This window comes from Acanthisitta chloris, unplaced genomic scaffold, assembly GCF_000695815.1.
Source record: "Acanthisitta chloris isolate BGI_N310 unplaced genomic scaffold, ASM69581v1 scaffold3318, whole genome shotgun sequence".
NCBI lineage: Eukaryota > Metazoa > Chordata > Aves > Passeriformes > Acanthisittidae > Acanthisitta > Acanthisitta chloris.
The window spans coordinates 40,999-53,610 of NW_008688501.1; the positions used below are offsets into that span (position 1 = coordinate 40,999).

The following is a 12,612-nucleotide window of genomic DNA, read 5'->3' on the forward strand; positions in this document are numbered from 1 at the left end:
CTGTCAAATTACAGTGGAGATGCTGTATCCAGACCAGGCATCAGACAGATGAAACAAAAAGGTTGTGTGCAGCACAGAAGAAATGAGTGCATATAGCAGAGGGAAGGTAACAAATATTCTAGAAGGTGTATATAACATATATTTCCTAGTCAGTTGGGCTTGATAATTCTTGTTGTTCAGAATCTCTTTGGCTGTCAAGGCTGGTGGTCAGCCAGAAGCATAACCTCTTCGTCTGTGTGAGCACTAAGTCAAGATCCTTCGTTTAATAGTCTGGTCTGTGCTCTGATACCACGAACAGGTGAGAAAACGAGGTCTGTGTTCTAAGTTCAGTGTTTACTGTTTAAAGAAAGGTAAGAACCACAAAGGCTCTAAGGGGTTTTCCTGCCAGGACTGTTACAGCTCTTTCAAAGAGTGTGCTTCGTGTGCTTCATGGTTTCTGCAATGAAAAAATCCTGTGAGCAGTGACAAATCTACCCTCTTTTTATTTCCCTAACAGAGATGGTCTTATAAGCAAAGAAGAAATGATGGCTTACTTTCTGAGAGCTAAATCACAGTTCCAGTGTAAAATGGGACCAGGGTTTATTCACAACTTTCAGGAAATGACCTATCTTAAACCAACTTTCTGTGAGCACTGTGCAGGATTTGTAAGTATGTTTTCAATACTAGTGTATCTTAAACACAATTTTTTACCCTTTAATCTAGATGGAATGAAACTGGCTCCACGCATTGCTAAAGTCTCTTGGCCAAATAATATCTCATGGCATTCAGAAGCACAAAACATTAAGCCATGTTGTACCTGTGCTATCCAGTTTTGATGTGGTGGTTTCTGGATACTGATATTTGTAAGAATTACTGTTGCAGGGGTTGGGGGAGGGATAAAATTACATTATCTAAAGGATATACAGACTATATGAATGGCTTTACTTGGTTTAAATTAAGTTCTTTAATTTGGCTTGATTTCCCATGTAAACAAGCTCAAGGGAAAATGGGTGCCTGGAACAGAGGATGTAGATGAAGCAAAAGCAGTTCTTTCTCAGGAAATTGCACATGGCAACATAGCTATGTTCATAATTCTCTGAATGGCTGTAACAGCTCTAATCCTTTTTCTATTGAATTAACAGATCTACTAATTTGGTAAAAAAAAAACAACCAAAAGTGCTTCCAGCAGTTCTGTACAACAAGACTTTTTAAAAATTTATTTATTGGGGTTTTTTAATTTGCTTTTTCTCTCAGCCATTTCTTACCAGATGCCATTTATTAGAGTGCTCTGTGCATAGCCAGGAAGTGATTGGTTTTGTGGACATTTGTGTTGCTTGTAAACCTCCTCCAGCTTTTTAACTTCAAACCAAGTATAGTAAAGAAAAAAGAAAATACTATGATTTAGATAAAGTTACAATTTACTTTAATGGAGACACAGCCGAACTCAAAAAGTCCACATTTGGGCAGCTAAAGGAATAAGGGCAGAGGGTCACGTCCTCTGCTTACGTGTGGCTCACAGAATAGAGTGCAAACTCAGACTGTGTCCCTGCTCTTCGAAGCAGATCTGCCTCTGATGTCAGTGGCAAAATCTTCATCTTTATACTGTGAACTGTTCCACTAAGTAATATTTCTTCATGGTTGAAAGTAGCAGTAACAGCACGTCTAAGCGCAAAAACGTGCCTCCTTTCAGACCAGCTCTGGTGTTCCTGCTCTTGTCCATGCTCTCATCTTCCGCTCACTTCTTTTGCAACGTGTCAGTCCTGTTCAGATGTTTGTGGTCCCTATCACAACTGCTGCCACTGATCAAGGCCACGAGGAAGAAGGAATTCCAGCCATTTCCGCCAGAGCTGCAAAAGCTGTGGAGGTGACATGGTCAGTGCTGATTCAGGAGCATGTTGGTGGGGCTCTTGAGCTGACAGCTCCAGCAGTCAGACAGGGCAGGAGCAATCACTGGCCAGAGCCTATTGTTTCGGGCTGCCTGCAGCCTTGGGAAGATGTCATTGTGTTCGTGACACTCGGTTCATGTCTGGAAGGCTTCCATAGCAAAGCAAGGCTCGAGGACTGCCCTGAAATATCCTTTCCACCAGATATTTTTCTCCTGCATCAATTTGCTAATTGGCCATTGTTGGATTTTTCACATTTCCCTGATTACATCCAGTGCAGGAATACAAATGAGTAAGGAGTTGTACAGGAAATGGAAATATGGTCATTTTTTCCCGTCAACTCACTGAAGTCACTGGCATTGTCCTGTGCATGAGCTGGACTGATAGGACAGGAACCGACTACAAAATCTGCGGCATATTTGTTCTGTGTTTCAGTGCTGCTCATCCACGGGTTGAAACCTAATTTCAAACCGCTGCACTGATTCACAGTCAAAATAATGTGCGCTGACCGTGCAGCAGGATGAATTGACATGACAGTACAATGCACACAGTTATTAAAACGATACCAACTTTAAAGGTCAGGCTAAAACCTAATGCCATTAAGCAGCCATAAAATTGATATGCCCTTGGCCAGTCACAGTTCTATCCCACAGCTTGAGCTGCACCACGTGTCAGGGTAGGTGACCAGCCATCCTGCTAAGCTTTATAGTCTGGGTTTGCATACATCCTCTTACTTTGGAGCTGGCTCAAGCAGCTTTGCGGCAAAGCTGCCAGACAGGTTCAGAGCTTTAGGTCAGAATTCATGACATGACACTCCAGCTAAGCTTTCACTGTGGTGTATAACCACAAAAGTGGTGCCAAATTTGAGTAGAAGGGAGGTACAGAGCTCAAAAGGTGAGGAGAAAGCTCTTCAATGAGAGCAGATTGGAGCTTAAATGAAATAAATGACAATCCATGTCTCCTACAGTGATCCTGCAAAAAAGATCCGAGAAAAATAGGTCATTGCTGCTCTTCCAAGAGGGACTGAGGTGCTCCACTGTTGTTGCTTGATCACAGCAACATATATATACACAATAATATACAGCATTAGCAGGAAAAGAACAAGCAGCATTCTTTCTATGGGCCCTGCTTCTACTTTTGTCCCCTCTGGTTTTTGTTCACCATTCTTCCACCTTGTCTAATCTATTTTTGCTTTCTCCAGGGCCACATCTTTCCTTGCAAATCCTTTTATGCAGTGTGTGGGGTTCCCCACCCTTCCCCCCTCTCCCCCCAGCCTCCTGTATCTTTCTACTCTGTTTGTTTTACTCTTTCCTTTGTATTCTGAATGTTCTCCAGCTCTTCCTTTTGAACATTTTTTTAAAGACCATATTCACCCCCTGCTCTCTCTGGATGGATTCTTATAAAACTGGTGAGGAGCCATGTGCATTTTCAGCTGCCTGGATGTGCTCACCCTCCTTGGTAATGTTTTGAATGGGTTCAGGATAAATAAACACCAGAGTCCCCATTTGCTTTTCCTTTAATGGTAGAGTTAGGAAAACTGCCCCTTGCTCTCTCTGGCTCTCAGAGTGAAAATGCTTGTTTTTATAATGCCATGCCTGTAGATACAGTGCTTCAGAGTGTACAGAAAACATTTTGCTAGGAATTTTCCTACTTCCAGGCTTTCCTGCTCATGTCATAGTAAAAGGTTCCCAAAAGTGGGACCATATACTTTGGAGGTTTTGGAGGTTTAGTATGTGGTTGTTATGTACATCAACAAGAGCAGCTTCAGGGGGAGGCAAAGATGGAATTTAGTGGCTTTTCTGCCTGTTTCATTCTTCAACTGTATTTCTTTTTTAATGGGAAAAGTCAGGTGGACAAGTCAGATTGCTATGGCTAGGTGTACTGGGAACAAGTATGGGAACCAAGAATCTAATTTTTATCCCCAGTGGTGTTTTATTCTGCTGTGTTTGAGTGTTAGGGGTCATTCATGTATCTGCAGAATGGATGCACACTGGAAATTCTCCTGCAGATAACATTAAATGAGCCTAGAAGCAGAATGTGTTCTGCTGGTTTCACTAAGCTTGATATGATAGCAATTTTTCACCCATTCCTGGAAGCAGATGTCATCTGTGTCTCTCCTTCTCTGGTAGCCCCACTACTACTAGTAAGTAGTAGAAGTAAGGAAGAAGCCACACAAGTCTTATCACAATTAGAGGGGGAGGTCTGCCTAACAGGAAGGGTGTTAAGAGCAGTTGTATCCTGTTTGTGCTTTTGTAGCCATTGGTACTTCCTCATTGTGACCTTGTTTTCCTTCAAGCTCTCTTTTCTAATTCCTTGACATTCTTTTGTCTTTCTTTGCAGCTCTGGGGTATAATCAAACAAGGCTACAAATGCAAAGGTAAATAAATATTTCATGGATATTTCTTCAAGTTATATGTGGTGGGTTTTAGCTCAAGTCAGTCAACCATGCCTTTTACTAAAATGACATATGTTCAGCCAAATCTTGCTTCTAGTCTTCGTATTGTGCATGAACAGTGAATCCTGGTACACTAGGACATCTCACTGCATTAGGGAAAATAGCACCCAGTAGGAACACACAGGTTCTGTGAGCTAAAGGTCCAAAATAGCCACTGACTCCATGAGGTGTCACTTTCTACCAGTAAAGACCTTGCATCTTGGAAAACCAAGTGTTCTCATCCTAGCACCGAGACATCCTGAAATATATCCCCCAAGACTCAGGTCAGGAAACAGTCTGCTGGCAGCACTGTTTGTCATGTACATCCACGTGCCTGTAGTGAAGCCTAACTGGCCTTGCAATGCAATAGTGGCTGAGCTAGAAATAGAGAAATATTTAGTTCCTACACTGCCCAATAGATCTCATTGCAAGAGCTTCTCCAGACATTCAACTTTAAAAAAAGATCCTAGAGCTCTTACATCCCTCTCCCTTGCCTTCATGAAATATTTAATTTCTTATGCAGTACTTGCACAATATTGAGCAGGTCAGACCAAAAAAAGACATTGTAGTGGTCTTCATTGGCTTTAAAGTCCTGGACTGTTTCTCAAGCAGCCCAGCTTGGGCTGAAGGGCACTGTGATTTCACAATTGTACCAGCATCTCAGTTATTCACAGGGGAACATTCACTCTGAGGCTTCATAGATGTGTTTGTATATACTCTTTTCCCTTAGTCTTTGACTCCAGGGAGAAGGATGAAGAATTTGCATTATTGCTTTTTTAGGATACACTGTATTTCTTTCTCCCTCTCCACCCATGAGTGTCTCTTCTTCAGAGAGAGGTGGCAAAATGTCTGTGGCTAAATCAACATATGTAATTCAGCTGTGCTTGATTACTGTCACCTGAGCAGCTTCAAAAGGGCTGGTTGTGGTCTGTAGTTTTACTGGTAGGATGCGGGAAAGAACATAAGGTTTTGTCACAGCAACCTGTGAATTCCACTTGAGATCTGAAAGCTGAGCTCTGTGCTACATCACTGCTTGTCACAGTGGCCCAGTGGAGAGTGAGCTAAAGTGGTTCTGTAGAGTCAAAATTACAGGCAATGGAGCATGAAAGCAAGCGAGCAGAGCTGCTTGCTTAGATCTTAGTGGTCAACAAGTGTAAGTGGTGCCTGCCCTTTGTTGCATCAGCTACCAGCTGATCTCTATGCCAGCATCACTGGAGTGTGGCACCCATTAGGGATGATTTCTGCCTTTGAGCACAGAACTGTCATTTGTTTGAACATCTGACGCTGTGCTCTGACACAGCAGGGGGAGGGAGAGAGTTCATCTGTTCAGGTCTACTGCTTACCCCAGCACTGAGGGAAATGAGATAAAGTTAGACACTCATCTGCAAGTGATTAAAAGTGTTCTCCACTTCAAGAGAGATATTTATCATATATGGTGAGTGTTACCTTTAGGGCAGAAAAAACCACATTTTGGCAGGTAGTGATTTTTTACTCCTATGAACAATGTGATGGCAGAAACAGGAACTTGCCCATCATGCTGGAGCTGCTGCCCTGAGCAGAATGGTTCTTAGAGCAGAGACTTACAGCACTTTGGCAAATGCTCCCCTAGAACAAAACATTGGGTTATGGAGCAGCAACAGAGAAACAAGGGAGACAGAAATTCTCAGAGAACAGCAAGCGACACAGTGTGGAGAGAAACAGACTCCAGATGATTCAATGTGAATTAGGCTGAAGCCACTTTATTATGATTCTACTGTCCCTAATATACAGTGTTTCTCTCCGTACACGCAATCACACATATAATGATCGGGAAAAGCCTTTGTTCACGTGCCTCTGAAAGCTAAATGATAGGTTGGATAATAGTCCAGCTCAGTCCTCCCTTTGCAGGTGTTGTTGCTCTTCTACTCCCTTTATCTTATCCTTGCAGAGTTTGTTTTCATCCTCCTTTCGTGCTTGGTATGCATCTCCTGACCTTGTACGTGTTTATTTCATCTCCCCACATGGCTGGTTCACAGGGTGTCCATTTTCTTCTAAGTACATTGTCTCCACAACACAGGGGAGAGACAGCCTGTGTTTGGGGCACACATCCTCCACACTTCAGCCCTTTCTTGCAGATAAGATCCGTACTGCAGTCACACTTCAGATAAATGTACCTAGTGGTGAGTGTATTGGTAATGATGCAAATCCCAGCAGAGTCTAGGTGCGCAACCACTCAGCCAGTGTCATCCAGACACATGTCCACAGAGCTTACTGTGTGCTGATGTTGCTTACTGAGCTACTTAGACTGGTTTTAACATTCAGTGGTCTACACTGACCTCCAGCTCTCCTTCCAGAGGCTCAGGGTCTTCTGACCAAATGTGTTAATGGGACCTGCTGGCTCAAGTAAAACCCAACCAAATAAACCCCTCTTCTTTTTTTTGAGACTCATGCAGTAGAGCAGAAGTTTATGTGTGACATACACAGCATCATACCAGTAATTCTACATCCCTTACTTGAGACATTTCTGATGAAAATATCATCCCCCTCCTCCCTTCTGCTACCAGTTTTCTATTAAGGGCTGTCATAGAAATGATCCTTTTTTTTTTTTTTTGCAATGCCCTTCACACCAAATGGGCCGTTTCTATTAACTCCCTTCACACCTTCTGTCAAACTATTTGTTCCTTCAAAGTCCCTTCTGGTAACTGTCTGCTAATAGCCCTGAGGGATTACCAGATAGTTGTGGTTTTCCATTTGGTGACTTGACAATTCCTTTCTTACAGACTGCGGCGCCAACTGTCATAAGCAATGCAGAGACCTGCTTGTGCTGGCATGCAGGAAATTTTCCAGAGGAACCTCAGTAGGCAGCAACCACGGCTCTCTGCCTAGCAGTCCATCTCTGCCTCCAGGTGAGAGCACTTTTGCTACTATATTAAGATGTTTCTGGAATCCTCTCTAATGGCCAGTGTCCTTGCTGCTATTTTTAACTTTTCCTTTGTATCAATGCACAGAGCAGCACATGTACTTTCCACTGCCTGTGTTCAGTGCTCAGATTACAGCACCCCCATCCCAGCTGAAAAGAAATTAAATTATGAAATTACACTTCTACTTATTTGTCACTTAGGAGCAAGGAGACATAGGGCACAAGTCCAGCTCTGGCTTATCCCCTGAGCATACAGATGGTGAGAGAATCATATGCGTGCACATGAAGCCAGAAGCCATTTCCAAGCAGCATATGGATATTGCTAATCATACCACTGCTTCATATAAGGGGTTAGCTCCCTGCCCCTCTCCCAGGGTTAGCTCTTTGTAAACATCTTGAGGTAGAGTATTTAAACTAAACAATTCTACCCTGTCTTTCAGTGCAAGATGAAGTATTTGAATTTCCCAGTGTTGCTGCAGAACACCAGGACCTTGATGGCAGAGCTATCACCCTCGTCACTGGCTCTTCGCGAAAAATTTCGGTGCGGCTGCAGAGGGTGACCACCAGCCAAGCAACACAGACAGAACCACTCTGGCATGAGCCAGGCTGGAATGATTCAGGTTCCCATACTTTCCCCAAAATGAAGTCCAAATACCATGGAAAAGCTGGGAAGAACAAAGGCTTTGCAAAATGGGAGAATGAAAAGCCCAGCATGCAGGCTGACGTAGAGCTAGAAGCTGAGGCCCCACAATATACACAGGATCACAACGGAATAGAAACCCTCCCAGAGAGACAAGAATCTGAGGTGAGTTCCAGAAGAGGCCAGGACAGTTTAAAATCTGCTACAGTCTGAATTCCCATAAGATTATTTTATGGATTTCAGGATGTTTTTGCATTCAAATTTGTCATTGCTTCGTGCTCAAGAATTGCTTTCAGAAGAATGCCAAATCATGCATACATACCTATTCTCTACACTGCAGTGCACGTTTACTGTAACACTGTAACTGGGAGTTTGGTTTTTGGTGTCAGCATGTGCTTTTAGGAGTTGGGTACTCTTCATTTTGAAAATCATTAAAACAGACTGGTGCATATCTAGCCAAATTCTGTGCTGTTGTACACTTGTAATGCAAACCTTGGGGCTCCTTGTTAGATTCATAATTAGCACTCTGATAAATATGGGAGTCTAGACTAGGACAGGATACTATCTGATTTCTGTTGCTGTCACCCATAAAGTTTATACTTCCAAAGCCTCATGCTTTTATTGACCATCTTTGCCAGCATGTAAATGCCTATTTTCTTTTATTTCCAGGATAGCTGATTGCTCACTCTGAAGCACAGAAAAATGAAGATGAAACTAATACAGTAAGTGTTGATGGACTGTCACAGATCACGTTTGGCCACGAGCAGTGTTCCTATACCTCGTACTTTTAAACCCAAGCATCGCCCTGTTTTCTTAGCTGAGAGGTGTTACAAAGCACTATTTATTTTCTCACGCGTAAGCCGTTTGGATGAACATTGCACAGACACAACAGAATGGATCTCTGCACTCGGTGTTTTCTTTTGTATGACTCCTGTGGAAACTTCCTCTACACGCTAGTGAGGATATATTTGGCCTTCTTAAAATGTACTGCATCACTTTGGTTTGTCTGCCAGCAACAACAATGGTGAGGACAGAAGCCAAGCATCTAAGTTTGTTCGACAACACTCCTTTCCAGAGGCTTGTAACAGTCGTTTAAGGAAAGAAGTAGGTGTGTATGTTGATTAAATGTCAAACAAAAACCTTTCACAAAGTCCTCTCTATATTGAAATTCTTTGCACACCTGGGGTTTTGAATTTTGGCCATGTTTACATTGCTACAGTGAACGTACTGGTGTCCAGCACAGTGATACCAGTTCCCAGACTGGGGATCCTTCAAACACGCAGCATGCGGCTGAGACAGAAGGAATTCCAAGACACTATGTGTTTGTCTGGTTACACCACAATGGAGAGGGGTCATCTTTGCCAGCACTGATTATGGTAACATTAGTATGCAATAAACACTTTAGTTTGAAGTGTGTGTGTGTATCTATGTGTATGTGGTATTTTCCTTTGGTTAGCAACCTGTACATGTTAAGACTAAATATACTCAAGAGCAATCTCCAAGTTATCAGTTTGCTAGAATAGGATCTAGCACCTGAATCCATAATGGTTTGGGAAGCAGGTTTGAAGTTGCATTTCACAGGAGCATTAAGTTTTTGAAGGAGCACAGCCCTCATATGGAAGAGAGAAAACCAAAATAAAACAGCACAAAGCTCAAACCAGAAAGATATGTTCCAAATTGGCACATGTGTTACTCTTCTTGCCCCATCTTCCCACAAAAACAGGTGTGGGGGGGTGTGGTGTGTGTGGAACACACACTGACTTAAGATGTCCTACAAAATTCAACTGTAACTTCATGAAGTTACAAGCCTTCAAGACAAGAGTGTAATTTCATAGACTTCCCTAACCAAAACTGGCAGCTGCACTCCTTTGTGGTCATTTGACTGTAAACTGTACTGGGACTACACGATTCTTGTTCAGGTCTGCATTGTGAATTCTGCAGGTTCCCTTTGTTTCCCAGCACAAGCAGTAACAATGGTAAACCTGTGGAGAGGAAAAAATATTTTAAAAGTAACATTCTCTTACTGTTTTAAACTCAAGAGAAATAAGCACTGCAGGAGCACTGATTTCCAGACTAGGATGAGGGCCAGAAGCATGCTTCACTCTTACTGCTGTGGGCAAAGAACAAGCATTAGCAAAAATATGGTCTTCATTTCCTGCGGTGGGTCAGGTGACAGGTCACGACTGGCTGACTGCACAGCTACCGTTACAGCACACAGCTTGCACACAATGAAAATGTTGTGGTAGAGAATTTGAATAGAGAAATTTGGTTATGATCCAGGCTGGCGATGGATCTGTCAAGATAAGCCTTTTAATGCTTTATAAATGAAAGGTTCATGTGCAAATTCATTCTTAACATCACGTAGTTTTGAACAGTGTTCAGTCTGTAGGCCTCAGCCCATTTCTTGCAGGCTTTTAAAAGTTAGTTGTAGAGCTTGACTTACTGATTTCTGTGATAAATCTCTTGCTAGCCCAGTAGCTTCAGTCAGTTAGGTGCTTACCTCAGCAGCAGTTGCAGATGAGGCACAGACTGCTGGCTCACATAGTTGATCCTTCTAAGAAAAATACTGCAGCCTCCAAGAGGAATCACAGAATCATCTAGGTTGGGAAAGACCTCTAAGATTATAGAGTCCAACCTTTGCCCAATCACCACCCTATCAGCTAGAACATAGCACTAAGTGCCACATCCACTTGTTTCTTGAACACCTCCAGGGATGGCAATTCCACCACTTCCCTGGGCAATCTGTTCCAATGCTTAATAACCCTTTCCATGAAGAAATTCATGAAATTGAGAAGGACTAAGTAAAAATTTGAAGCTCTTGCTCCTGCTGACTGCTGAAACTGCTTCAGGCATTTAAAGAAGGGGAAGACAGAGTGTTGCTGGCACAAGTGCTGGCACAATAGATTCATCATAGATAATGTAATAATTTGTTAGAAAAGCATTCACAGCCTGTTTGCAGCAGAATGCTGATCTTCTCATTCCACAGCAAGCACCCCAGTAGGGAGAGGTGGCAGGGAATGAACAAACATTTTAAGAAGTTGTTATGAGATTTTTAAAAGAAGGGGAAGACAGAGTGTTGCTGGCACAAGTGCTGGCACAATAGATTCATCATAGATAATGTAATAATTTGTTAGAAAAGCATTCACAGCCTGTTTGCAGCAGAATGCTGATCTTCTCATTCCACAGCAAGCACCCCAGTAGGGAGAGGTGGCAGGGAATGAACAAACATTTTAAGAAGTTGTTATGAGATTTTTATGTGTGAGGAGGTCTAAATACATGAAATTAAACAATCTATTTCTCTCCTTATTTCAAGTCAGCACCTTTTTCTGAACAAGGCAAAGACTTCTTCACAAAAACAATTTTAGTTTCCCAATCTAAGCAAAGCAACAAGGAGGTTTTTTGTTTGCCCCCTCTGACTTAACAAAATGCAGAAAGCATCAGCAATCAGAGTTCCGACCTGAGCTAGGTGTCTCTGCTGGTCTTGGTTAAATCCTGCCTGCTAGAAGTATAGCAATTCCAGGAGAGTGTCCAGGAGAAAGTGTGTCATAATGACAAAAGTACTGGATTAATGAAGCAGCCAAAGACAGATACAATCCCAAATGATGCTGGATACTTCCACCTCATCCATTCTCTCCCATCTCAGGATCTTTTAAGAAACATGGGGAGAGATGGAGGGATTGTTTAAAAAAAACCAACCAAACAAAAAACAAAAACAAAAAAAAAGCCCCAAACCACTACACTGTGGAAAGAAGGAAGATTATATCAACCCTTATTTACAGCTTACTCTGCAAATGCCAAAGAATACAGGCAACAAGAGTAGGTGAAAAATGCAAGTGCTTGGATAGACCCTGTAAGAGATTATTTGGCTGTTTGAGCCAAACCCACTAGGACTTTCTGTGCTTGTGTAAAACCTCTGCAAAGCCTCATGTTGCACATCAGAGAGTTTCAGCTTTGCTTCCAACATTATGGAGTAGCCCTGAGTGTTTTTCAAGGAGTCAGGGGGACATCTGGCTCCCTCAGAGTGAAATGCAAAGTCAGATTTGAACCACAGCCCTCTCCCTCTGCCCTAGTTATCCTTAGAGTCTTGCCTTCCTCTGCCCCTACATCTCATCCAGGTTTTAGGCTTTAAAAGAATAAACCCAGCTTTATACAGAAAATTCTTCCTAGACAGAAGATATCTTCTCAGAGGCACTTTCCTCAGGCAAGTGAAGTCTTAAGCACCAGAGGAGAACATGCTTGCTGACCAGAACAAGTCTGAAGCATGGATTTACCCCAGCTGGGAAAGGTGAGGCATTTTCCTTTCAGTAGAGAAGACAAGATGAAGTGTGAGCAAGTTTAGGGGCAGCTGCTGCCTAAAATTTTACATTTTTCCCAAATAAAAGATCCTGGCTGCTGTCACCTCCTCTGTGGAAGCCAAAGTGAAAGTATGCCCTAACACAGCACCCAGGGTCTTCCTCACAGCAAGCCTGGAAGCCTTTGGCTGAGACAGTCTGAGTAGCCACAAGAGGGTCCTTGCAACCTTGGACACTAGTTCCAGATGGTTTAGGCATCTGTATGGGAAATACCTGCACGTGAAGGATTCCTGGACACAGGCAGAGAGCAAAGAAAAAAAAAATCAATCACAAAACCCCAAACCAACAACCCACCAAAACCAGAGAACAAATTACAAGACAGATGGGGAGTACATGCAGGAAGAAGCATACTAAGAGACCTCTCCCTCTCTACGTGACACTGATAGTGAAAGGGGATACCAATGGAGACAGAGCAGAGGGGGAAG

The 12,612-nt window shown here is 42.7% G+C and overlaps 1 protein-coding gene across 1 annotated transcript in view; it reads left to right on the forward strand.

The window, feature by feature from the left end:
* The window catches only part of RASGRP3 (RAS guanyl releasing protein 3 (calcium and DAG-regulated)), a 47,906-nt gene extending 39,360 nt beyond the window's left edge, over positions 1–8,546 (forward strand). Inside the window, exons 13-17 of the mRNA XM_009081026.1 lie at positions 497–644; positions 4,203–4,239; positions 7,056–7,181; positions 7,636–8,000; positions 8,505–8,546. Of these exons, the coding sequence (XP_009079274.1) occupies positions 497–644; positions 4,203–4,239; positions 7,056–7,181; positions 7,636–8,000; positions 8,505–8,513 (685 nt within the window). The 3' untranslated portion in view covers positions 8,514–8,546. The remainder of the gene's footprint in view (positions 1–496; positions 645–4,202; positions 4,240–7,055; positions 7,182–7,635; positions 8,001–8,504) is intronic.
* The last annotated feature ends 4,066 nt before the right edge of the window (positions 8,547–12,612 follow it).